Source organism: Scyliorhinus canicula, chromosome 12 (assembly GCF_902713615.1).
Source record: "Scyliorhinus canicula chromosome 12, sScyCan1.1, whole genome shotgun sequence".
NCBI lineage: Eukaryota > Metazoa > Chordata > Chondrichthyes > Carcharhiniformes > Scyliorhinidae > Scyliorhinus > Scyliorhinus canicula.
In genome coordinates, this window is record NC_052157.1 from 21337468 (window position 1) to 21365425 (window position 27958).

Sequence of the window (27958 nt, forward strand, 5' to 3'; positions counted from 1 at the left end):
TGGGGGAGGGGTCAGTCTTATTGTCTTGGTAAGGGGGTGGGGCCAGGTTCATTGTCTTGGTGTGGGGGAGGGGCCTGACTGTCTTGGTAAGGGTGGGGCCAGGCTCATTGTCTTGGTAAGTGGGAGGGGCCTGGCTCATTGTCTTGGTAAGGGGGAGGGGAGGGGCCAGGCTCATTATGTTGGTAAAGGGGGAGGGGCCCGGCTCATGTCATGTCTGGGCAGCACGGTAGCATGGTGGTTAGCATAAATGCTTCACAGCTCCAGGGTCCCAGGTTCGATTCCCGGCTTTGGTCACTGTCTGCGGAGTCTGCACGTCCTCCCCTTGTGTGCGTGGGTTTCCTCCGGGTGCTCCGGTTTCCTCCCACAGTCCAAAGATGTGCTGGTTAGGTGGATTGGCCATGCTAAATTGCCCGTAGTGTCCTAATAAGTAAGGTTAAGGGGGGGGGGGTTGTTGGGTTACGGGTATAGGGTGGATACGTGGGTTTGAGTAGGGTGATCATTGCTCGGCACAACATCGAGGGCCGAAGGGCCTGTTCTGTTCTGTACTGTTCTATGTTCTATGTCCTGGTGAAGGGGGAGGGGCGAGGCTCATTGTCTTGGTAAGTGAGAGGGGGAGGGGCCAGGCACATTATTTTGGTAAGGGGGGCAGGCTCATTGTTTTGGTAAGTGGGAGGGGCCAGGTACATTGTCTTAGTAAGTGGGAGCAGGAGGGGCCAGGCTCTGTCTTTGTAAGGGGGAGGGGCCAGACTCATTGTCTTGGTAAGTGGGAGGGGCCAAGCTCATTGTCTTGGTAAGTGGGAGGGGCTATGCTCATTGTGTTGGTGAGTGCGGGGCCAGGCTCGTTGTGTTGTAAGGTGGGAGGGGCCAGACTCATTGTGTTGGTAAAGGGGGAGGGGCCTGGCTATGTCTTGGTGAAGTGGGAGGGGCCAGGCTCATTGTCTTGGTAAGGGGAGGGGACTGGCTCTGCCTTGCTAAGGGGGAGGGCCAAGGCTCTGACTTGCTAATGGGGAGGGGCCAGGCACATTTTCTTGGTAAGGGGAGGGGCCAGGCTCATTGTCTTGGTCAAGGAAGAGGGGGAGGGGCAATCTCGCGAGATGTGGTAGTGGGCAGGCCCGAGTCTGCGCGCTGACTGAAAGGCCCCCTGCCCAGGAGAGAGCGGCCGTTGTGACCGAGGCGCGATTCAAAGGCGAGAGCCGCGATGGAGGGGATCAAAGAGGATCCGCAGCCCATGCAGGACGTGGAAAATAGTCAGCACGAAGAAAACGAGACACCGGACAAAACGTAATGAGCCTTCCCCATGTCTGTCCCCTCCCCCCGCCTCTCTCACAGGCCTCAGGCCTCTCTCTCTGCGCCGCCGCTTTAAACTCCTCACCAACTTAGCGCCCTTTCTCCCACCTCCTCCCCGCCTTTTTTTTTTACCGCCGCCTCCCAAATTTCCCCGTCGTCCGAAGAGGAGCCCAAACGGGCGGCTCGCTTTGTTGTGCAGCGTGGTCCGCCTTTCTGTTCCGCCATCCGCGGGCTTTTCGGCCGAAGAACGGATTGAATTTTGCCGGCGGGGATTTTAATTTTGAGGCGCGCGATGTCAATTCGTCTTTTCTTTATGTCCCCTCTCTCCCATTACTGAATTGAAACGTGTTTCTGGCTCGTTCATGGCGGGGATGGAGGTGGGAGAGTTTTCTCCGGGGGGGGGGGGGGGGAGAGAGAAGAGGTCCAAACAATCCAGATAACGGATCTCAAACAGCCCTCGGTGTCGGTAGTGATGATTCCCGGTACTTGGGGAAATGTGCGATAATGTGACCCGTTCGCCGTCTGCACGCTTTGCTCTCTATTCCCGCGAGCCCCCCCTTTTCTCTCCCTCTCTCTTTGCCAGTGTGGTTGGCAAATTGCTGTAATTGTGCCTCTTAACAAAGAGAAGGTGCCCACGTGGTGCTCGGTCGCTTTTACATCTGCGAATGCAATCGTGGCAGAACAACAGGACCGCCCCGTTGGAAATCAAACATTCCCCCCCGCCCGCGTCTGCAAAGCCCTTTCACAGTAACGTGGCCCACGGAGAGAACGTTCTCCGCGGTTGAATGGTGGAAAAGATCCCGTTGCGAATGCTACCTACAATGGCTGTAAGGGTAACCTTTATCCGCCAACAATTCCTCTCCCTTTCGAGCATGGCATGTGTTTTTTCCTCTCTTGCCCCCCCCCCCCCAATAGTTTTTATGGTAATTAGCAAGTGATTTAATAATGATCCTATAACAACAAGCTGCTAATTAATTATTTTGTGCATTTCATTGCTTCAAGCTTTTACTCAATGATATAATCTTTATTGGTGTCAGAAGTGGGCTTACAGTAACAGCGCAATGAAGGGCTAGTATGGTGGTGCAGTGGTTAGCACGGTGCCAAGGCCCCATGTTCGACCCCGTGCCAGGGACACTGTCCTTGTGGAGTTTACACGTTCTCCCTGTGTTTGCATGGGGTTTGCCCCCACAACCCAAAGATGTGCATGGTAGGTGGATTGGCCATGCTAAATTGCACATTAATTGGGTACTCTAAAAAAATTTTTAAAACCACTGCAGTGAAGTTGGTGGTAATCCCCTAGTTGCCGCACTCCGACACCTGTTTGGGTACATTGACAGAGAATTCGGAATGTCCAATTCACCTAACAAGCACGTCTGTCGGGACTTTTGTGAAGAAACCGGAGTACCTGAAGGAAACGCTCGCAGACACAGGGAGAACGTGCAGACTCCGCACATACAGTGACCCAAGCTGGGAATCAAAACCAGGTTCCTGTGAAGTATCAGTGCTAACCACTGTGCTGCCGTGCCACCTATATCCAATTCCGATCCTGCCAGACCAACCCATTTGGTACGGTTGGGCTGAGAGACTAAGCTCCTGTTTCCTCAATTTGTTTCACTGTCTGGGACTGATGGCAAACCAGTTGGATGAGCACCACTTGATTTTGAATTGATAACATTCGTAGTTTGCATGTGATATTTATAGCGCCGATCTGTGGTGTTCAGGACCCATATTTTCATAAAATCCAAGAGCTGCTGTAAGAGGTGTCCACCCTTTTGGCATCCCTGCAGCTCAAAGTATAAGATGAATGTTTCATTCGGGTATCAACATTATTCTGAGTCAGAAAGTTGAGGATTTTAGCTCAGTTCCAGGATTAATACATAATCTAGGCTGCAGACTTTCCGTATATTCTGTCCTTGGGTCGAGAAATTAAATAAGGGTCTGTCAGGTATATATTGGAAATCCTATAGCGTTATGTAGAGTGGAGTTCTCTTTTTTCTCTGAAGGAGCAGAATTCCTTGAGTTTGCTCCGCCATTTAATCATGGCTGGTATGTTTCTCATCCCTTCTCCCCATAATCCCTGATCCCTGTATTAATCAAGAATCTATCTGGGGCAGCATGGTGGCGCAGTGGTTAGCATTGCTGCCTCACGGCGCTGAGGTCCCAGGTTCACTTCCGGCTCTGGGTCACTGTTTGCACATTCTCCCTGTGTTTGCGTGGGTTTCACCCCCATAGTCCAAAGATGTGCAGGGTAGGTGGATTGGCCATGCTAAATTGCCCCTTAATTGGATAAAATGAATTGGTACTCAAAATTTAAACAAAAAAAGAACCTATATCTGTCTCAAAGACACTGTGACTTGGTCTCCACAGCCTTCTGCACCAAGGAGTTTCACGGATTCACCTCCCTCTGGCTGAAGAAATTCCTCCTCATTTTGGTGTTAAAGGATCATCCCTGCAGTCTGAGGCTGTGCCCTCTGGTTCTAGGTTCTTCTAGTGGAAACATCATCTCCATCTATCTAGGCCTAAGTTTCAATGAGCTCCCCCCCCCCCCCCCCCCCCCCCCCCCCATCCTTCTAAACTCCATCAAGTACAGATCCAGACTTCTCAACCCTCCTCATACGACATGTCCTTCATTCCGGTAATCATTTTTGTAAGTCTCCTGTGGAAACCCTCAAAAGGCCAGCACATCCTTTCTTAGATACGGGGCCCTAAACAGCTCACAATATTCCAAATGGTGTCTGACCAGAGCCTGTGGTTAGCACTGTTGCTTCACAGCACCAGGGTCCCAGGTTTGATTCCCGACTTGAGTCACTGTCTATGCGGGGTCTGCACATTCTCTATGTGGCTGTGTGGGTTTCCTCCGGGTGCTCCGGTATTCAGTGTCCACTATCCCCGTCAGTAAAGCCCTGTTCAGGATTATAAAAAGTCAATCCGGGAGTACACTTTATGCACATGCGAGTAGAAGGAAAACTCCTTCACTCTTGGCTGCCCAAATCTCTTTCTTCCCACCCCAGTAACCCTTATTTAATTATAAAAGCGTTAAATCTGATTCCAGCTACTCTCCCTCTAACTGCAGGTTGAAGGTGCATTCTATCATATTGTGGTCACTGCCCCCTAAGGGTTTCTTCACCTTAAGTTTCCCTCATCAAGTTTGCCTCATTACACATCAGCAGATCCAGAATTGCCTGTTTCCTAGTCGGCTGCACCACAAGCTGCTCAAAAACATCTCGTAGACATTCCACAAATTCTTTTTCTTGTGATTCGCTACCAACTTGATTTACCCCAGTTCACCTACATAGTGAAACCCCCCATGATTATTGTAAAATTGCCTTTCTTGTATGCCCTTTCTATCTCCTGATTTATTTTCTGCCCCACATCCTGACGACTGCTAGGGACCTATACATAACTCCCATCAAGGTCTTTTTTCCTTTGCGATTCCTGACCTCTACCCACATAATTCCAGGCCATCTGACCCTATCATTTGTTCCTCCCAATTTAGTTAATTTCTTACAAACAGTGCAACCCTGTCACATCTGCCTGTCCTTTCGATAGGACACATTTCCTCGTATATTTAGATCCCAACCCGAATCACCTTGCCGCCACGTCTCTGATGCCCACATTGTACCCGCCAATTTCTTTTTGTTTAAATTTAGAGTACCCAATTTATTTTTCTCACAGCATGTGCCACCATGCTGCCCTGCACCCACCAATTTCAGTGTGCAATTAGAATAGAACCATAGAATTCCTACAGTGCAGAAGGAGGCCATATGGCCCATCGAGTCTGCACCGACCCTCTGAAAGGGCACTGTACCTAGGCCCACTCCCTGGCCTATCTCCGCAACCCCATAACCCCACTTAACCTGCACATCTTTGGACTGTGGGAGGAAATCCATGCAGACTTGCGGAGAAAGTGCAAACTCTACAAATTGAATCTGTATTCCTGAGACAGCAGTGCTAGCCACTGTGCTTTTAATATAATTGTGAGAAGAAACATAGGAGAGGGTCACTTGTGTCCGGATCTTCCATATCACTACGTTTCATATTCCCTTGCCTTCCATTACAAACGCCTGCCTGCTGCACTGCCAGTGATGTGCAATCCATCTGTGACAAAGAATCTACAAAATAAGTTTTATTCATAAATAAAATAATTCTGGATAATTGGGTTTGTTAAATGGTCTTTCTGAACATTTAAAAAATAAATCCTTAGTTCACCTGGGCTCTTCTGTTTGTGCATGGTAGACGCATGCAGCAATAGCAAGCAGTTAGAAAATCAAATGGACACGTCTCACTGTGCAGGTACAACATGCAATTAAAAACTTATTTATACAAGCGCCTTCAATATGAAATTCCCAAGAAGCTTCAAAGGAGCATTATAAAATAATGTATGACAGTCACATAAGGAGATGGATCATAAAACCAAAAACCTGGTCAAAGAGGTGGGTTTAAGGACTTTTAAAGGAGGAAAACCATGTAGAGAGCTTGGAAGCTAGACTTGGCCATCTATAGTGGACAAGGCTAGAATTTGGGGAGTGCAAGTTATCTTGAAAGGTGGAGGGGATTATAGAGAGGGAGGGGCATGGCTATGGAAGGATTTGAAAACGAGGATGAGAATTTTAAAAATAAGATGTTGAAATAGTGGAGTAATTATGATTGTGAATGCACAAGGTAGAATTTGGGAAGTGCAGGTAATCTTGGAGTTTGGAGGGGTTATAGAGAGAGGGAAGGGCATGGCTATGGAAGCATTTGAAAACGATGAGAATTTAAAAAACATTTTGATTGTCTGTGACCCAATGTCAGCAAGCACAAGGATGATGAAACTGAACTCACCGAGAGTTAACACAGGCAACAGAATTTTGGATTATCTCAATTTTACAAAGGGTAAAATATGGGAGACCACTCGAGTGTATTTGAATCGTGAAGTCTAGCGGCTACAGTGACATGGGTGAGGATTTCAACAGATTTAGAGGTGGGAAAATGTGGTTCTGATAGCACAAATGAGGTTGGACGTTTATCTCTGGATCAAATGTGACCCCCAGGTTGCAAGCAGACCCCCTTAATCTCAGGCTATTACCAGGGAGTGGGATGGGGTTGGTAATTGAACTAGAATTTGAATCTGATCAAAAACCATGGTTTTGATCTTGCAAATATTGAATTGGATAAAATCAAAGCATATGGTTCATGATTCAAATACACTCAAGTGGTTTCCCACATCTTACCCTTTGTAAAATTGAGGTAATCCAAAATTCTGTTGCCTGTGTTAACTCTCAAGTGAGTTCAGTTTCATCATGGTAGGTTTTATTACTGAGGGACTACACTATAAGAGTACTACTGCAGTTATATAAAGTGAATTCACAACTGGAGCACTATGCACAGTTTTGGACACCTTGCTCAAGGAATATATACTTGTATAAAAGCAAAATATTGCGAATGCTGGGAATTTGAAATAAACAGAAAATACTGGAAAAACTCAGCGGGTCTGGCAGCATCTATTGGGAAAGGAACACTTGCTTTGGAGTGCAATGTAGGTAGATTAGATTGATACTTGGTATCCTATGAGGAGTGACTGAGTAGGTATGTTACCTAGAGTTTGGAAGATTTGGCAATCTGATTGAAATATGAAATGCTTCATGGGGCTGGTGCTGGAAGGATGATTTCCTGGTTTACAAATTTTGAACTAGGTCACACTCCAATTAAGGAATTGGCCATTTAGTGCTGAAATGAGCATTTGGAGGGTTGTCGGACATTTTTACCTCGGAGCTGTGGATGCTGAGTCTTTATTTAAAACAGGTTGGTAGATTTTTGGAAACAGAATCGAGGGATAACGGGGGATGGTGGAGTTGATGTAAACCATGATCTTAGAATGATGGAACTGGCTTGGAGTATAACTTATCTATTCTTACCTCTTGTGTTATGATATTTAGACATTTCAAGGGAGGACGATGGAGACGCAAGCAGGGGCTGGGTCAGGCAGCTAACTCAATCTCAAATGGTTCATGATTTTGAGGAAGGAATTGCATTAATCACATAACGTGTTGAAGTGGAGTTTGTTCAATATTGTGTAACTTTTCAACAATAAATCCCACTGAAAGATCTGGTTATTGGGTTGAAAGGTGCTGATATTGTGTTGGAATTTTGAGACAAATGTCTCCTTGTAGAAGATTTGATTGCTTTTGTGTGAAGTTAATGTATTTTTCTTTAATACCTAGTGAAGAGGATGATCCTTCAAAAGAAGAGACTTCGAGTTTGAAGGAAAAATCCATAGGAAACAAGAAGTCTAATAGATTTCATCCATATTTAAAAGAGAAGACAACAAATGGAGACAAGAAGGGTTATAACCGTAACCGAGTGTTTATTAGCAACATTCCATATGATACAAAGTGGCAAGTGATTAAAGACCTTATGCGAGAAAAAGGTAACTTATGGAAGCAGTTTTCATTCATGAATAACAATGCTTTCCAAAATAAATCCACATTTTACCATCTTTTAATACTTTCGGGTTTCTGTTTAATTTTACCGATGACATAGTAAATGAGAACACTAGTGCAGACATAAATAAAATTGAAGCAAAACCTATATTTTGTAAGCTACTCACGGCACCATACCCGTTGTGCTTTGAAATTGACTTATGTGAAATAGTATGCAGGACAGATCTTAAAGCTTATCTTTTGCTTTGAAACAAACAGGTGCAATATTTTATTTGTTTGGCCCAATTTGTAATGATAAGTCAACCATGAATAAAAATGAGAATTATTCTCTTATAGTGGGGTGGAACAACAATTAATTAAAGTGTTTTAAGAGCTCCGCATCATGCTTACTTCATGTGCTTTAATTGTTCCAATAGCCTATACTTTGCAAGTGGGAATGCATTGAAGCCTTTATGGATAATAATGCCTGATTAACCCATCCAATTGTCTTTTAATAATGTACAGAGAAGTATTTTTTAGTGCATTCTGCCTTGCAAAAACACATGCCAGAAAAAAAATTGTGTCCTCATGATACCCGAAGAGCTGCAGCTCCAGGAAATTTGTAGCGCAAAAATATTCTCTGTAGGATTGAAAAGCTGCCACCTGGAGAGCTTCTCTTTGGGGACGTTATGTAAATGAAAATTGTTTGTTGTTGAGATATCTCTTGTGATGCAGGCTATTCTGAAAACCTTGAAAAAGCATGGAAATTCTGCTAAAGGCTTCTAAAATGTATCTGGAATAAACTTGTGCTGTTTATTTTCCAAAAGACAACATTTTTATTTTGGGTAGAAAGAGTTGATGGCAGCAAGGGAATTGAGCCTACAGGGAGTGGCATCTGTTTCTTTGCAGTCCTCACCATCCCATTACTGTTTAGATTCTAGTGGGTTACTTCTGAATCATTTGGGATATACTTTATCCTCCCTCTCCTAGAATCTCCCATCAGCCAATTTCTTGGGACAGTAAGAATTTGCTGAATGTGCCTTGGAACAAGGCCCCCATCAGATACTTTGGAGTCCCAGCACTGCTTAACTAAAGAGAGTATATTTAGTCCAGGATATGGAAATTTGGGTATGATTCAGTGGTTACCTCTGAAAGGAATTGCTTGTGCAACTTAGATTTAAAGATTCTGGACCCTATGAAAATAAGGTTCACGGTAGTAAAACCATTACAGATTGGATAATGCACCCAATAGTTTGGGAGAGCTTTTTTTCCAGTTCTCGCTGTCATTGAAACGGTTGGACCTTCATAAAATGGGACATGTAGAAGTAGCAAAAGTATATGAACCTGAATGTATACCCGCCTCCTGTAGGATGTGCTGATGTGAAAGAACCTCAATTTTATAGTGTCAAACTTCTCCCAAAATGCTATGCAGCCAACTTTTAAGTACAGTTAGTATTGTTGTATAAACAAATGTATTTAGGAACAGTTTGTAAGTTAACTCCAGGAAATTACAGCTAAACTAAAGAGAGCATGTATTTTGTTCAGCCGCATAGAGATTGTTATTTCATACTCCCCTCCAGTAGTGGATACTCTTGGAATCATGTACTTGTATTCTAAGGATCTATGCCGCAAATTGAATTTGAATTGTTTTTCTGATCATGTCTTAATTACAACACCATAATGTGCACCACTTAGGCTGTTGAAAGCAGAAGTTGACTTTTCTTTAAAGCTGTAGGGTGCCATAATTTGCCACATGATAACGCATTCATCTAGTTGCTGCATAATGGCAGTAAAGAGTTTACTTGGCAATTACCTTGCAGTTACTTTGTCCATTGCCTACTTCTAAAGGAAGACTTTGCTTTAAAAAAAATTATTTCACTGGATATGAACATTGCTGGCTAAGCCAGCATTTATTGTCCATCCCTAATTGCCCTTCAGAAGATGGTTGTGAGCAGCCTTCTTGAACTGTTGCAGTCTGCAAATCTATACTCCATATCCATCTTTCTTTGGAATTTGGTTTCTCGGTGCTGTCAATTTATTAATATTCCAGATCTGTGGTTAGCATAACCGCCTCACGGCGCTGAGGTCCCAGGTTCGATCCCGGCTCTGGGTCACTGTCCGTGTGGAGTTTGCACGTTCTCCCCGTGTCTGCGTGGGTTTCGCCCCCACAACCCAAAAATGTGCAGAGTAGGTGGATTGGCCGCGCTAAATTGCCCCTTAATTGGAAAAAATAATTGGCTAATCTAAATTTAAAAAAAAAAAAAAAAAAAAATATTCCAGATCTAGGTTTTTGAGTTTCACTAAACTGCCGTATCTGATTCAAACTGATAAAATTGCACCGGGCATGTTTTATTTTATTTTTGTCTTGGGAAATTGTGTTTCTAAATTTCAGTCTTAGTGAAAAGTTGATGTTTGTACATTGAAAGAAAATAGGATAGTAGAATTGCGGTTACTTTTTCTGTGCAGTGTTTTCCTTAATGGCATCCTCGGCAGTCTTGTGATAAAGCATTGGTGAATTGGCTGTTGGCAAGCATTAGCCTGAAACCTGGCTGTTCAAGAACTGGAACAGCTGGTGCCCAGACAGGTGGGACAATTACCATGCAGTTCCACCTTTCTGTTGGCAGGTACTTCAAGTAACTTCTTTGTTAAATATCTTTGTTTGGTGGCTATTTTTACAAGTCAGTTCAGATTTTCAACAACCTTTGCATTCCCTATTTCTGGAATCAGACTTGAGGATCAATATTTGATTAACTGATACAGGTGTCGTCTTTCTCATTTTTTGCGTAGTATTCAGCTCCACGTGCAAAGCTCCTTTACCTTACCCCACTGTCATTAAAACTACAAACCTTTACTCGTTACTTAAGAATTTTTCAAGACCATAAGATGTCACCACATATTGAATAAATGGGTAGATGTTTTGGTAGAGCACCTGATGAAAGCATGGAACGAACCTCTTGAGGGACAGTATTTCCAGTATTTTCTCTTAGTATTATACAGTTTTTGGGGGGGCTGATCTATGAACGAATATGTAGGAAATTGCACCTACGGTAGGTAATTAACATTCTGTGAAGATCTGGTGTTATTGCAATTGTTTTGATTTTAGGTGCTGGTAAATTATCAAACAGTTTGATTATTATGGATGAATACAACTTAAATTTCACAAATTTTCAAAACTTTTTTATGAACCAAAATAGTGCATAATTTTGTACAAACTGATTTACGAGTAGATGAATGACCAAGAGCAATTAGAGACTATCTAGCACAGCCGTGTAGGCATTTGAGACAAAGCATCAAACAGTGTAAAGGCCTTCCTAATAAGGATTTGTTCTGTTTCGCAGCCATTTGTATAATTCTGGCTTTGTTCGGCCTCGGGGTGGATTATTGAAGTCCTATAATTGATGGTTGAGCATTGTAACCTCTAAATACATAGAAAGTGAAAATTCCTTATTGTGAACATGGCAATGTAGGTTGTATGGTGAAAGGAAATTGCATCTGGAAGAGAAAATGTAGAAAATTACTGATGCTTGCCTTTAAGTCATAGGAGAAATTTGGAAGTTGTTTTACTTCCTTTATCGTTCTTACTAAGTAAGATGGACATTGGTTCCAAGTATCGTTATTTATAATGCCTTTACTATTGAGCCAATTACTGGAGCTTAAAATGATTTTGTGCTAAGTACAATATCTGTAACTTTGTGATTTCTGCATCTGTTGTAAGGTGACACAAAGTTTAATTGTGAAGCTCAATGTCTTGGATTTGGATTTAGATTTTTTTATGCCATGATATGGCTGAATTATTGCTTTTGTGTGTTGTGCAATAAGCATTTTCATTGCAGTATTGTGTTATGTATTTGTGACTTTACACATCCAGGGTTGTAAGCTTTGTCACCTTAAAACAGTGTATTTTGACTGCCACAAAGTTGGCTTTGATAGGAAAATGTATCTTGTTTTAGCAATGTTGGATTGTTTTTTAAATGGTAGTAACAACATTTGTTATTTGTTCACCAACTATATCATACAGGCCAAATCTGTTTAAATAGTTGCTATATGATAGTAAATGTTGTTTGAATCTGATTCGGATGATGCAGGTGACAAATCTTTGGGTAAAATGTTGATTTTTTTTCATTTAAAAAAATTGTTATATATTGTAATTACTAGGAGGTGTGCTGGTCTGGTGTTGATTGTTGGTGAATAATGGGTTGTTCCTCTGTAGTGTTGTGTAAGCGGCAACAGTGAAGTAAGTGTGTGGTCTTTTAAATGCATTGTTTTTGGTATTTCCCCTCTGTATATCTCATGTAGTTGGTGATGTTATATACGTGGAACTCTTTAAGGATGCTGAAGGAAAGTCAAGGGTAAGTGGGAAAATCTGCTCGGGGGTTCATAAGGTCCTCAGCAGTTTTATTTTTTAAATTTATTGTTTAGTACAGGTAGCTCAATTTAAGGTGTTTGTTCGCTGGGATGCCTTTGTATTTACTTGCCAACTCTGCTTTATGCTGGAGTTTGATTGTGTTGTCTGGCATTAAGAAACGGATAATCTGCAGGCCTGCAGTGGATATTTTCATGTTTAATTGATTGGATTGGTGTTACTCTAAACAAGTTGTAATGTATTGCTTGCTTTTACAGAAAAGTAATCCTAAAATATAGGAGGTAGTTGCAGTAAGGGCCTGTTATATATAATTACAGTAGTTCTTTTGTGAATCCTTTTCCTGCATATTGTACTAAATGAAATAAGACATTGAAGAAAGTTATGTAACTTCATGTCCTAAACTATTTTTTCTTCTTCCCCCTTTGCATTGCTTGTCATCTGACTTTAGGGTTGTGGGTAAGTAACTCTTTATCCATATTAATGTTCAGTAGTTAAAAGAGAAACAAAGTCTGTTTTTAAATAGTCTTACTGTGTCCTGGAATAATCCATTTTAGATTAAAGGTGCATCATACTCAAACTACACATTCGATTACATTAACCCTCCAGTGAAAATTCCAGATGGCATATTTGGGCCGCAGATGTTTTGTGTGGCAGCTTTGATCTTGGGTTCAGAGGGGTGCATGTGCTTGCTGTCACTTCCAAAGGTACAGACTACATGCATTGGTCAGCTGTCTCATTTAAAGCTTGCTGGATTTGATTTGCTAAAATCAGCCACCGGGTAGATCAGACAAATTTACAAGGAACTTTCATATCCAGCAGCAATCCCCAAGTGTGAGGAACTGGCTAATGTGCAAGTATTTAGTCATGATGTGGAGATGCCGGCGTTGGACTGGGGTGAGCACTGTAAGAAGTCTTACAACACCAGGTTAAAGTCCAACAGGTTTGTTTCAAACACTAGCTTTCAGAGCGCACCTGAGGAAGGAGCTGCGCTCCGAAAGCTCGTGTTTGAAACAAACCTGTTGGACTTTAACCTGGTGTTGTAAGACTTCTTACAAGTATTTAGTGTGTTACAAGAATATAGGATTCCTGCCCCCAGAACAAAATTGGCCATTTGCAATTGATGCTTCATTGCTTTGATATTTCAGAACAATATTTTGTATTATGCAACTGGAATCCTGTGAAGATTTCTAATATTTTGCTGAGCTGGATGATCTTGCACACCCTATTTAAAGTCCATTAATATTTGGAAAGTAATGGGAGAGATAGTTGCTTGCATATTTGGGCACTCATACTCAGAATATATCTTTCAACAGCATATTGCTGATTTGGCACTGCAACTGTATGAATAGAACTCCCATCACGTATATTAAGCTTGTAATCTGGAATTTTCAAACGGACTAGCTTAATTGCTGATTTGAGAAGATAGTCTTGGTGTAGGGCATTATAGCAGAAACCAATGGACAGGTTACATAGATGGCAGTCAGAGCAAGATACATTGACTAAGTCTCATTTAATTGAGACTCACTGTTGTACTTTTTAGAATAGATTGAAATAAATTACTGCTTTTTAAAAAAAAAAAACATTTTTCATTCAAATCTACAGTGTTGTGGAATTCAAAACTGAAGATTTAGTTTCAAAAGCTTTAGATGTTATGAACAAATATGATCTTGGTGGAAGACCACTTAATATAAAAGAGGTGAGTAGTAAGCTATTGCTCTCTTCCTTGATGGACAGGTTCTAGCAACTTGTATTTGAACTAAATATTTATCATTTTATGCAGTTCTATATATGTATCTCTTATGCTCGCATGAATGGGTCTTCAGACAAAGTGTAGCAAAATGGCCTTTAATGCCCCAAATAAATATTACTATGTGTGGTGGGGAGTGGGCAACTTTCATTTGTTTACTTGGCAATATCTCAATAATTGGAATTGGCCCGGACAGATTTTCTTGGCTTTCAGTTTAGTTTTATTGTATAAATGGCATTTCAATTTCTGTAACAGTGTTGGGGGAGGCAAAATTTAAGCTCGACTCTTGTTTTGCATATGTCATGCAGTAGTATCAAATAACTCTTCTTTCATGATGAGCTTTAAAACGCCATAGCATATGCTAGAAAATGGATTAGAATAGATACAAGCTTGATAGCTGGGGTAGACACGATGCACTGAAGGGCCTCTTTTTTTGTGCTGTAAAACTCTAAATCTCTCTCCTCAGTCACAGTCAATAACAATGACATTTTAAGTGTAATCATTGGTGTAGTCAACCATTTTCACAGTGTAACATTCCACAAACACCAGATAAGTGATATGGGAACCTGTGTAAGAATTTGCAAAAGCAAAAAAATTAATTAAAAGAATCATGATAATATACACCATGTTCTTGCTATTTACCTTGAACATGACCAAAGCTTCATTTGCTTTGTTGAAACAACATTTTGCCCTTCGCCTCGCGCCTTCTTTCCAAGAGTTTGCTGAGTTGACAAGTTAATTAGCCATTAAGATCTCACAAGGTAATTAAGAGCTTGAGTATCCTTAATAATGTTATAATTGTTATCAACTCAGAAATTGAACAATGCAGATCGTGGAATTTTATTTTTAGGTTGTAAATTGTTAGATTAAAAACACTTTTAATATTCTTGCTATTCCTATCCACTTCTGTCTTAATCAAATCTTTATTTTCCTCTATTCCTCTTCTGTGCCTGATTCGATCCTAAGCTGGCCTTGTTCTGCGTTGTCCTGTTTCTCATAATCCTTGATCTCACTGGTTAAAGAAATACACTGGTTAGTTCTGCTTTTCACTAGGGTCCCAGATACCCTGTTGTTATCTCCACACCGTTATAACACCATACTTTCAGCAAGTTCAACCACAGCGAAAAACAAATGAGGCACGGTGATCCAATCATTACTACTTTGCTCCTTTCATTTTGAGGGTCAAAGTCCAGCTGTTGAATAGATTAGGTTTACATCATTCCTAACATGATGCAAAAGAAAGTGTACATGGTTTGAGGTCATTCATTTTAATTGTAGTTGTCCTGTAAACTTAATGGCAATGCAGTAAAAAATATTTTTATTCAACTTTTTTCAGTTTTATATCTAACAATAACGGGCAGTAACAACCCCCCCCCCCCCCCCCAAGAAAAGCAAACAGACTTTTTTTTGCCCATCGCAACTAACAGTAACCAGCACTTCATGTACAAAATAAATGGCTGCCATTTTCTGCAAAACCCTTCAATTGCTTCCCTCACGTTGTACTTTCTCGAGATTTAAACAAACTTGAGATACCCCCAGCCATACCGAGGCACTGGGTGGAGAAGCTGATCTCCAGCCCATCAGCACCCACCTTTGAGCAATCACCAAGGTGAATGCCAAAACATCAGCCCCCGCCCCAGTCTGCAGCTCGGGCAAGACCGATACCCCAAACTCAAATATGGCTCCGAGGGGGACAAGGCTTCAGTTCAGTTCAGTTTGTAGGATTGCCGACATGGTGCCAAAGAAGGTGACCCAGAACCCCACAAGCGTAGGACACAACCAGAACATATGTACATGGTTGGCTGGAACACTCCCACAGCGCTCACACTCATCCTCCACACCCGCATATAACCTGCTCATCTTGGATTTGACCAAATGGGCCATGTGCACATCCTTCAACTGTATTGGCCCTAACTTCGCACATGATGTTGCATTCACGCTACGCAGAAACTCGCCACACCCCTTGCTCCAGCTCACAATCCAGCCCCTCCCACTTGGCCTTAACCCCCTCCAAGGATACTGCCTCTGTCCCTGACAATGACCAAACCCTCTCCACCAACGAGGAAGGCAAAACCACAGGGAATGTTGGAAAGGTCTTCCTCGCGAAGTGGTGCACCTGTAAATAGTGTACCTGCATGTGAAAGTCCAAATTTTTCTGCCAGCTCCTCAAAGCTTGCAAACTGGCCCTCCAAACAAACAAATCCTTCATCATCACAACCCCCTTCTCCCATCCCCGGAACCTAACATCCAGCCTAGCTGGCTCGAACATGTGATTCGCACAGATCGGCACCAACTTCGATACCGCCCCCAATTTGAAGTGCTGCTGAAATTGTTTCCATATCTTCAGTGTGGAGGCCACCAATGGATTCCCTGTGCTTTCTCACAGTAAAGGGTAGTGAAGCTGCCCTTAACACTGACCCCTTCATGACCACGACTCCATCAACACCCACACAGCCTCCGGATCCCCGTAACTTCTCCGTGTCCGTTGCTCAATAATGATATGGAAATGCTAAGCCCCTCCCGACTGCAGTTCTTCTGAGGTACCATCCTCCAAATCCTAGCTACTTTTCCCTCAACTTAATGGTAATGTTAAAGAGCTAAAAGAAAATTTGTTTTGGTGAAATCAGGGAATTACCGTTTCTAGACTGAATTGTATGGAGATTGACTAGATCAGTTATGCTGGGGGGGGGGGGGGGGGGGGGGGTTGGGTTGGCTCCTAAGCAATACACCCTCCTAAATCAAGAATGCTCTTGCGGCAACCATTTTCACAAATTGTGTACTAGAGAAAATATATTTACATACATGACCCGTATAGCATTTTGGGAGTGCTTCTGCTGAAGGAAGTGAATGGAATCCTGTTGGAGCTCATCCATCTCATCCCCTTTCTTTTCTTCTCTTTTCTCCCCCTCCCCCTGTAGCTAGTTTATCAGAGGTGCGAGCATATTAAATTTTTGGTCACACTAATTCCTATTTTACGGTTTAAATTTGGTTGCAATTATTGAAAACATTTTCTCCAAAGCAAGGGTGCAGGAATTTTTAGGAACCAGGAATGGTCCGGCAGTAAAAATATCTTTCTACATTACATTTTTGATTTGGATCCTTCATTATTGGAAACTGTCATGAATTTAGATATTCGTAATACACGGGTGCATGAACATTATCAACAGGGAATGTTGCATCAAAAAGCATAATGACTCTCTGATGAGGAGAGTTGGTGCCTAGATCCTTTGAAATGTGAGTGCCTTCATTTACATTGTTCCTAAGAAACATTTTACAACTAATTCTTTCCTGTTCTATGTATTGGATGTTGACATTTGCTCGCAGACAAGAGATGTTCATGATAGTTTGCTGGCAGTGCTTGTTGTAATTTATGGGGCAAAATATTTTAAATAATTCACATGAATGGCACAGTGGTCTAATATTGAGAAATGCAACTGAGTAATGATGTAAAGAGGAAGTTTACATGGCTTCAACTGGTCTGTGATTGACTGTGATCCAATGTAATTGAGGGATATTTTTGTCCAATGTGAATGTAAAACAAAAGTAAAACGCTAAAAACAACAGGTTAGTCTGCGTGTGGGATGAGCAGATAAGTTACCAAAACTGTTCTGATGAATATTTAAACCTGAAACATTATTTGTATGTTTTTTATTGGTATGCTTAGCCCAAGTATTTCTAACATTTGCTGGTTTTATTTCTGCTGTTGACAATTTCAGAGATTTAACTTTTATTTAATTGGTTAAGTAGTATGCGATTGATGTTTCATAATAAGAACTAGGAGTAGGCCATCTGGCCCCTCGAGCCTGCTCCACCATTCAATGAGATCATGGCTGATCTTTTGTGGACTCAGCTCCACTTTCCGGCCCGAACACCATAACCCTTAATCCCTTTATTCTTCAAAAAACTATCTAACTTTACCTTAAAAACATTTAATGAAGGAGCCTCAACTGCTTCACTGGGCAATGTCGAGGTTTGACACTCCAATTAAAAGGATTTGGAACTACATTTTAGTGGGTAGTAGCTAAGCTTTCAAAGCAGCAGAATCACTGAATTTCAGCATTATGACTGAATTTAGATAACCCCATGGTAATGTTTCACTCCATAAGTAAATCAGTTTTCTATCTTTGAACAATTTCACCACCTCCCTTTTTAAGTTGCACACCTGGCAGGGGACAAACCGCCACGCACAAGAGGCAGCCCTACGTGCAAGGCTGTGCAGCAGTTTTAACGGGGTCAGCACTGCAAAGGGAATTTAGAAGGAATGTTGCTACCCACTGTCTTGCTTTATTCCCTAATATTCAAAAACACATCCTAATCAGATCATCTTATTACGCAAATTCCCATTTAAATTGAAAAATATACACCAGCTTAGGTGCCGCAAAAATAAACGTAACCAAGTGGCCTCTGCTTCAAATGAACCTGATTTAGGAATGATAATTTAGTGTGTATATATATATATATATATATATATATTTTTTATGGAACATGCAATTTTATTGATTTTTAATGTCTTATTACATCTTATAGGATGCTGAGGGAGAACATGCCCGGAGGGCTATGCAGCGTGTTGGTGGTGGTTCGTACCCTGGTGGACCTGGACCAGATATGGGTACGCCAATTGTTAATTTACCACCAAATCTTGTCAACAACCCAAATATCCCCCCCGAGGTTCTCACTGCTCTGCAGGCTGGAAGACTTTTACCAACTGTATTTGTTGCTAATGTGAGTATATAATTTTTCTAATTTTCCTTAAATTGAAAAACTATTGTGCTGTTTTGAACTTCTGTTTAACTGCCTATTTTTGTATTTAGCTTGACTTTAAAGTGGGTTGGAAGAAGCTGAAAGAAGTGTTTTCCATGGCTGGGACAGTAAAACGTGCCGATATCAAAGAAGATAAAGACGGCAAGAGTCGTGGAATAGGAACTGTGATTTTTGAACAGTCCCTTGAAGCCGTTCAAGCTATCTGTATCTTTTCCCCACACCTGATCATTAAGTCAGATAACATGCTTTGCAAATATTTTTGAACATAATGTTCAAAATCTCTGAATCTGCACTTTAATGACGAAACCTTGATTGTTTTTAGATGTTATGGTGGAATTCAAATAGATATCCAAGCCAAGAAACTTGGGGCACGATTCAACTAATTGGGAACCAAGTCCCGTAAGGAATGCGTTTAACTGAGTGTTTCCTGGCATTTGCAGTGCTGAGAAACACATGACTATACAACACAACTCTCGTTGTATTAGGGGCCTTGAGGGGGGAACGCGGCCAAGGCTGCGCTCAGTCCCATTTTATACACTGGGGAGCTCTGCTCGCCGGAACTCCCCAGTATTGCGAGCGATTGGGATACCATTTTTTAAATGGCATCCTGATCTCAGAGGTCCCTGACCCCCTTGTAATAATTATTGTCACAAGTAGATTTACATTAACACTGCAATGAAGTTACTGTGAAAATCCCCGAGCCGCCACACTCCAGTGCCTGTCCAAGTACACTGAAGGAGAATTCAGAATGTCCAATTTACCTAACGGCATGTCTTTTGGGACTTGTGGACACCCCCAGCCCTGTGTGTGTGAGTGTAAAAATTGCCTGTGTGGCATCCTGGCAGTGCCACCTTGGCAATGGTAAGCTGGCACCCAGATGGCACTTCAAGGTGCCGGGGCACCACCCTGCCCAAAGGGCATGCAGCTGGCAGCCTCCGAGTCCCTGGGCGACCCCCATGAATGCAGTGCTGTCTGGTCCCCATAAGTGGATAGATCCCAAAGCCTCGGGTGCCTAGGGAATCTGCACATTAAAGTGAGACTAGCTGTCTCGCATAAATATACAGATTTTCCCAAAAAATTATCCTGCCCACAATGAGCGGGATTTACATCGGAATCTCGCAAGATCACATTAGATCTTACGAGGCGTGAGCTGGGTAGATCCCAGAAGCGGGGTCTCCTGGCTTTTATCGGTCACGCTATGCTGACTTTCAGGCGCAGCGTGACAATTGGATCAACCCCTAAGAAGTGGGGCATTGGTGTGCACTGCTGGACAGATAATTCAGCTCAATTATTTTGCCTACAAGATTTCTTTTGCAAGTGTGTACTTCAATAGTTGTCCAAATGCAAAGTCATTGCTATTCCTCATTGTGAAGTTTTGAAATACTGATTTTTGTGCTTTAGCTGCTCATCAGCTCTGGTCAGTAGCTGAAATTATTTCAGTTAATTAATTTATTACCTGAAAAGGAGCCTCAATTTTTATTCTGAAGAAGCAAGTGCACACATCGGAAATTTCTCCATTTGGGTGGAATATTAAGCTATGTTATGCTCTTGCAGTTTGTCATTTGAACCTTTTCAGATATATATTCCTTTGCTTTGTATTGCAAAATGTGTCATGAGTGAAGAAAATCAGCATATTGCGTGTCCCTCATGATCTAAAATGCTGAAAAACTACCAGCTTGCATACTCATGAACATACCAGCAAAAGGGAAACTGACCAAAGGGCAAGAATAAAACAATCTATTCTGTGATATTGAAGGCCTTTTTATTGCCCATTGCTGTTTACCTTGGATCATAGGTGGTACTTTGTATAATTAGGCAGTAGTCTGGTTAGGACTGCATGACCAAATACAATTAATGTGAAGTAATTGGTTTTGGCATGTAAAATAACTTGCTATGGGTGTATCTGCCATATAATAAACTTGTTATGTATAAGTAATGTACATTAATTTGAGTTTGTAATAGACACACGTACCTTGCAATTTATGTTTCTCAAATAGTCAAGATCCTTTTACAGAATTGGGCACCATCAGTTTGTTACTCGTCCTTAACTTGTTTACAGCTATGTTCAATGGACAGCTTCTGTTTGACAGACCAATGCATGTGAAAATGGTAAGATTTGATTACATTTTTTAAAATATAAATTTAGATTACCCAATTATTTTTTCCAATTAAGGGGCAATTTAGCGTGGTCAATCCACCTACTCTGCACATTTTTGGGTTGTGGGGGTGAAACCCACGCAGACACGGGGAGAATGTGCAAACTCCACACGGACAGTGACCCAGAGCCGGGATCGAACCTGAGACCTCAGCGCCGTGAGGCGGTTGTGCTAACCACTAGGCCACCGTGTTCTTTGATTACATTGTGATGACGAGGAAGAGCTTGGAAATAGATCAGTTCAATAACAAACTACTTTTTTTTAAAATACAGGATGATAGATCTGTTCCACATGATGACTTTCGTTCTATGGATAACAAGACTCCACAATTGCCTCGTAAGTCTAATACAGGATACTGTAATAACTAGAGAAGAAAGTTGGATATGTGCCACAATAGTACATTAGTACACAAATAGATTTGCATAGTACTTCTAATGTACTGATTTCATGCCTGCTGTTTAATTTCAGGTGGACTTGGAGGTATTGGAATGGGACTTGGACCTGGTGGCCAGCCTATCGCTGCAAATCGAATGAATATGAACAGTGCAATGGGAAATATGGGATCTGGAGGTATGAAACCTGAATGAGAATGGGAGATTGTATACCATACTGTGTAACATAGTTAAATATATTTATTTACATTTTAACATCTTAACAAACAAAACCCAATACACCTCTTTCTCTCTCTCTCTCCACCCCCATCACCCCTTGGCAGCAACAAGGTGTCCATAAAATAAACAACAACCCCCCACCACCACCACCATCATCTCTGGCAGAAACCTCCGCCACTCTCAGTGCAAGTTTTACCTTTTTCCCCAAGACCAAAAACTCCACAGGTTCCCCCAGCCACACCGAAGCACAGGGAGGAGAGGCTGACCTCCACCCAAACAGGACCTGACTACGAGCCATGAGGTGAAGGCAAAACATCTGTCCCTGCTCCTGTCTGCAACTCTGCCAGGTCCGACACCCTGAATATGGCTTCCAGGGAACCTGGCTCCAATTCCATGTGCAGAACCTCCGACATGGTGCTGAAAACCGGCCCTCAATAAACATAGTTAAATATAAGCACATAATTCAGCATGGCGGCACAGTGGTTGGCACTGCTGCCTCACGGTGCCAAGGCCCCGGGTTCAATCCCGGCCCCGGGTCACTGTCCGTGAGGAGTTTGCATGTTCTCCCCGTGTCTGCTTGGGTCTCAAATATATGTGCAGGGTAAGTGAATGGTGACGCTAAGTTGCCCCTTAATTGGGGGGGGGGGGTTCTGAAAATAAGCATATAATCATTACTAAACTTCTTGTCTTAGGAATTGGAATGGATGGGCCAGCCTATGGGGGAATGAACAGAATGGGTGGAGGTGAGCTTTATGTCCTAAGAACCCAAAATTTCTAAAGTGCCAGTTAAGTTATCTTTTATTACAAGTCTTTTTCCCTCTCCCCGCCCTCCAACCTGAAGGAATGACTGGTCCCAGTGGTTTCAGCAGTGGAATGGACGTAATGAACAACATGGGAGGATATGGTGGTGGTGGTGGTGGCGGTGGCATGGGAAATATGGGTCGAATGGCAGGTAATTCTTTTTCTCTCTGCTTGTCTTGAGGCTTTATTATCTTTGGTAAGTTTCGTGACCTTTTATTTCTTTGCCACAGGTATGGGTACGATGGATGACTTCAGAGGAAATATGGCTGCAGGAATGGGAAACATGGGAGGAATGGGTGGAAATATGGGAGGAATGGGCAGCAACATGAGTGCCATTGGAGGGATGGGAAGCAGCGTAGGTGGAATGGGAAGCAATATAGGAGGTAACGGTTTTCTTTTACTATTTGCTATATTTCAATGTATGTTTAAAATTTTACAGTTGTCACTTCAGCTAACTGTTGGTATACTGTGTACTCATTAATGAATATCAAAATTAAATCACAATATGCAATTCCCCAATGTTTGAGTTTATGCACTGAATATCTGAAATGTAAACCCAGGTTGATTTAATGTTTTGTGTAAAGTTAACTAAAGGTAGTTTGCCAAGTGGTTTTGGTGCCTGTGAGGTTTTTTTCGAGACACAAATGGGTCTTTACCTGCTTCTCATCACTTTCCAGCAATCCCTTTCTGGACATTCCCATGTGAATGTTGGAGCAACACTGAATCAGACTGGGTTATGTTGTATATGATTAGCCTCTGAAACAGAATGTCATGCTGTATGATTCCATGGGACCAACTACTATGAAGAGCAAGCTTAACCTCTCTCAGCTAGTTAAATTGGATATATAAGTCTCACCACATCAAGATTTTCATTAGTATGGAAACTGTTCTGTAAACATAACACATCTCTACATGTAGGGGAAAATGTCCAGAAGATTTCTGTTTTCTGCACAAACTTAACTTGTTAAAAGTTTTTTTTAACTGCATTGCAATTCAAATTTTGTTTATCCTTTCCAGATATGTACCGTGCCGGAATGGGGTCAACTGGCATGGGAGGTAGTTTCGATCGAGACTTTGGAAGAAGTGACATGGGCATGAACCGTGGCTTTGGTGACTCATTTGGAGGAATGGGTAAGAAACCAATGACACTTTTACTGTGTGTATGATATATAGAGTCCTACTGTGCAGAAGGAGGCCACTTAGCCCATCAAGTCTGCACCAGCTCTCCAAAGGAACACCTTACCTCGGCCCCCTCGCTCTGACCGAACCTTTTAGACACTAAGGAGCAATTTACCATGGTAATCCACCTAACCAGCACAGCTTTGGACGGTGGGAGGAAACCAGAGCCCTCGGAAAAAATCCACGCAGATACAGGGAGAATGTGCAACCTCCACGCAGTCCGTCACCCACGTTTGGAATCGAACCTGGGTCCCTGGTGTTGAGGCAGCAATCCTAGCCACCCATGTAGTTGCATGCTGTGTACATTGCTTACCAAAATTAAGACCAAGGAAAAGATATGCCGTTTAAAATGTTCTTGTGATTCATTTGAAGAAGAAAATCTTTCAAACTCTCTTTTCTGTCTTGCAAGGTTTTGCGTTGTTTTGATTGCATTATTTTTGAGGGTTCAGTGCGGGTCTTTGAACGATCCAAGAATGAGAACTTAAACACAAGACCAAGCCGGTTTAAAATTTGCATGAGTTATAAAGGAGTAAATTGTCATTTTCTTGAATAACAAATCCGAGTCCTTTTGACCTGGAAGCAGGACTAACAGGAAGGAAGTTTTTTTAAAAAACAAAAAAAACAAGCCATATTGCTGGAAGATGCAAAAGAGAGCTACAAGCAGAGGAGCGAAGCGATCAGTTCATAAATGCAGAGCGAAACCAGACATAGAAAGTGAAACACAGAATTTTTGTGAGGTGAAGAAGCGAATAGCTCTCGGGAGACATGTTTGGCAGAAAATGAGAGGGAAGGCTTTGGAGCTCTATTTAAAAAGTCCATAATCTGGAAAGCTGAGTGAATAGTTTAAAGATGCTCAAGAGCTGGGTGTCTTTCTCAAAAAGTGGTTAAACCGTAAATAGGGGTGTTAATGGTTGGATGGTGGAAAAGGAACTTGCGGCCCGAGGGAGAGAGGGTTCCTAGAAGTGCAACTTACTGATGATCGGGCGGCACGGTGGCGCAGTGATTAGTACTGCTGCCTCACGGCACCAAGGTCTCGGGTTCGATCCCGGCTCTATGTCACTGTCCATGTGGAGTTTGCACATTCTCCCCGTGTTTGCGTGGCTTTCACCCCACAGCCCAAAGATGTGCAGGGTAGGTGGATTGGCCACGCTAAATTGCCCCTTGATTGGAAAAAATGAATTGGGTACTCTAAATTTAAAAAAAAACTTACTGATGATCATTGTACCCATGAAACTGGAAGGCAAAAGCTATTGCCCTGACTAATATAAAGATGTTCGGCAAGGGTTAATGTGGGACTGGGGAAACTAGCGACAGATAGTGTTTAGTATGTAGTAGAGTCTGGAAGGAATCTGCATGGAGATGATACCCATGCAGGACTGTACCTTGACATGTGTATAGTTATGAGTTAATAAGCAGTATTAATGTTGTTCAACGGTGCAGGCCTCCAGACATCTTAATACACCAAACAACCCTTACAACTCTGACCTGCGTGAATAAAGAACAGCATGTTGCGTAGCGTTACGTAGTGCTACATGTGTTCAGGAAGTGATGCTGTTGCTTGTGGTTGTGAAAGGAATATCTTTTGTTTAAAAAGTCAAATTTAGCTTTATTAGTATAATTTGTCCATAAATTCATGTGTAATTTGCATTGGTTCTGATTTTTTAAGTAAAAGTAAAACTAGAGTGTTGCTAATTTTAAGGCTTTCTGAAATTGGCTTTGTTACTCTTGAAAGATTGGATGGTGTGACAAGAGTCACACTGGTGCAACAGAGTTCCTTTTCACAGCACTGTTGAGGGGCATCGTTGGCGAATATGTGACATCACACTGGGTGCCCAAAATGGTTTGTTCCATTCCCTGGCACTAATCTCATCTTACTGAGTGCAGAAATTACCTCCAGTCATTTGAAAAATTATAACTGTTGACAGTCACAATTAGTTGTTGACAGCCATAATATGTTTGGTGTTGATATCTCCTGTCAGTAAAATCATTTGCACCTTAATCTAATTCCTTTTTATGTACTGACTATCTGAAGAAATCAAAGATATTACTTCCGTGGAACTAAAAAATGAAATAATTTTCCAAGTATTTTCTTTTTTTTCCTTCAACTTAACACTTGTATGCCTTTTTCTCATGTAAAGTGAGAAGGAGATGCATAAACTATTGGTAATGTAATTGAAGAGGTAAATGTACAGCACTCTTGAGGTTTCCACCTTTATTTGGCAATCATGATTCAGGTTTGAGAATTGAGAAATACAAGCCAGTATTTTAATAGTTTGCTTTTTTTGTGGCTACAAATTGGCCTAATTGCTTTCGCAAAGTGTGCAAATTCTACTTCCACTAATGAGTTGTGCAAATGTTGTTAATTGGTTTTGTTCTCTTTAGGAGGTGGAATGGGTGGAGGTCTTGGAGGAAGCATGGGAGGTGGAATGGGCACCACTGGCATGGGCCCCATGGCATCTGGATTGGGTACGTTTCGATTCTTAATTGTGGCGTTGTTTAACATTTTGAATGGCTTTCCAATCTGGAGTTAGCGCAAAGTATGTGGAAGACAATGTGTCAAACCATTTGTTTTTCAAACTACACTAGGGAGATTTCCACTTTTTGATGTGATGTCTTTACTTACTTATTGACCAATAAACACAGTAATATGTTCTAATTTGGAGATGGAGGGGAAAGACTTGAGAATTGAGGTACCTTTGTGATAATTAAGCTATGGATAGCTTGGTCTGTTAGCACGAACAACACAATTACTATTCAATATATTCTGCATTGAAATTGTTGGGGGCAGGGTAAAACCTGAATGAGAATGTAGTCCATTCTAGTGTTCTCTGGTGGCTTTGGAAAAGTTTTGCCGTTACAAAACCATCAATTACTGTCAATCTGCCTTGAACATACTTCACGACCCAACCTCTGTGAAGAATTCCACAGTGAAGAATTCCACAGATTCACTAAATCCTCCTCATCTCTATCCTTTTATTTTTAGAAATGTAAGCATACCCAATTTATTTTTCCACAATTAAGGGGCAATTTAGTGTGGCCAATCCACCTACCCTACACATCTTGGGTTGTGGGGGCGAAACCCACGCAAACGTGGAGAATGTGCAAACTCCACACTGACAGTGACCCAGAGCTGGGATTGAACCTGGGACCTTGGTGCCGTGAGGCTGCAGTACTACCACTGTGCCACCGTGCTGCCCCCTCATCTCTTATCTTAAATGGGCAACCCCTTACTCTTTGACTTTTATTCACATCACGTCTTTCAGAACCTCTGAACACCCCAGGTGCTTTACAGTCATTGGAAGTACTTAGTGCAGTCACTGTTGTAATGTAGGAATCTTTTCAGCTGATTTGTGTACAGCAAAGTACAACAACCGCATTGAGATGACAACCAGATGGTTAAGAGATAAATATTGGCCAGGACATGGGTGAAGTCCTGCTCTTTTTGAGTAGTGCCAGAGGATCTTTTATGCCTAACTGAGAGGGCAGCTGGTGTCTTGGCTTAACATCTCAACTGAAAGCATTCTGACATAGTCAGTCCAGATTATGTACTCCAGACTCGGGAGGGCCTAAACCCACAACCTTCTGACCCTGAAGCAAGAGTGCTTCACTCTTGCTATCACTGAGCTAAGGCAGAATGTAAAATCATTTGGGATATCACTCAAAATATTGAATTCTGCTACTAAAAGGTCTTTTTTGTTCCACTTTGCATCATAGGTGGTGGTATGCCTGCTATGAACAGTATGGCAGGAGGCATGGCAATGGGTATGGATCGCATGGGTTCTAGCCTTGACCGAATGGGAACTGGAATGGGAGTAGGACTTGACAGGAGTATGGATATGGATCGTGGATTTGGAAGCTTGAACACTGGATCAATGGGAAGTGGATTGAGAGACCGTGGAAGTGGGTTTCGAGGCTGCCAGATTTTTGCAAGAAATGTAAGCAGCAACATATTTTTTAAACTTTTCCCTTTTATATGAAGAGTCATGTGCACATATAACAACTGTTAATACTTTTCCAGCTTCCATATGATCTAACATGGCAGAAGCTAAAGGAAAAGTTCAGTCAGTGTGGTGAGTGTTTATCTAGTCTTGTTACTTTACCCTAATGTTCTCGCTAGTGATATGAGAAGATTGATTTTCTTGGTGTTGTCTTTTAGGTCACGTGATGTTTGCTGAAATAAAAATGGAAAATGGCAAGTCCAAGGGTTGTGGGACCGTGCGTTTTGATTCCCCAGAAGCAGCAGAGAAAGCCTGCAGAATGATGAATGGCACAAAGATCAGTGGGAGAGAGATAGATGTGCGCATGGATCGTAACGCATGAATGAAAACCATGCGATGTACAGAAAAACACAGCATGTCTGATTAGCTTTATTGTTCTGCTTTTTGTTTTGTACCAAAATGATTTCCAACAGCTTAGTGGAAGCTTACATGTTGTGTGAGCTATACTGTAATTTTAAAGATTGCCAACCTTTGTAATTGAATATTGAGACTGTTGTATGTTTACGTAATTTCTGTTATCAATGTCTGATTTTTTTATATATATAATAGACAACACATCGCTGGTCACTTCTGTTTGAATGGTAAACTGTTTTTAATAAAATGTTGTCTGACTTAAATTGTTACTAAAATCTGTCACTTGAATTTATTTATAGT

At 41.9% G+C, this 27958-nt stretch overlaps 1 protein-coding gene across 1 annotated transcript; it reads left to right on the plus strand.

Annotated features, from left to right (window-relative positions):
* Window positions 1–1094: 1094 nt before the first annotated feature.
* On the plus strand, window positions 1095–27933 carry myef2 (myelin expression factor 2). Its single transcript, XM_038813172.1, has 18 exons — window positions 1095–1281; window positions 7491–7696; window positions 11985–12037; window positions 12500–12507; window positions 13654–13747; window positions 18326–18520; window positions 18610–18763; window positions 20619–20668; window positions 20988–21051; window positions 21184–21285; window positions 22019–22069; window positions 22168–22278; window positions 22358–22510; window positions 23145–23258; window positions 25689–25772; window positions 27021–27241; window positions 27325–27376; window positions 27463–27933. The coding sequence occupies exons 1-18, from the start codon at window positions 1199–1201 to the stop codon at window positions 27624–27626; spliced, it is 1959 nt and encodes a 652-aa protein (XP_038669100.1). The 5' UTR covers window positions 1095–1198; the 3' UTR covers window positions 27627–27933.
* Window positions 27934–27958: the final 25 nt, after the last annotated feature.

What these genes read in the sequence shown, in the direction of transcription:
- myef2 (XM_038813172.1), top strand. Translation starts at nt 1,199, where the DNA reads ATGGAGGGGATCAAAGAGGATCCGCAGCCCATGCAGGACGTGGAAAAT. An exon ending in AACGAGACACCGGACAAAAC is followed by an intron (nt 1,282 to 7,490) that starts GTAATGAGCCTT and finishes TTTAATACCTAG; the next exon opens with TGAAGAGGATGATCCTTCAA. An exon ending in AATGGGAAGCAATATAGGAG is followed by an intron (nt 22,511 to 23,144) that starts GTAACGGTTTTC and finishes TATCCTTTCCAG; the next exon opens with ATATGTACCGTGCCGGAATG.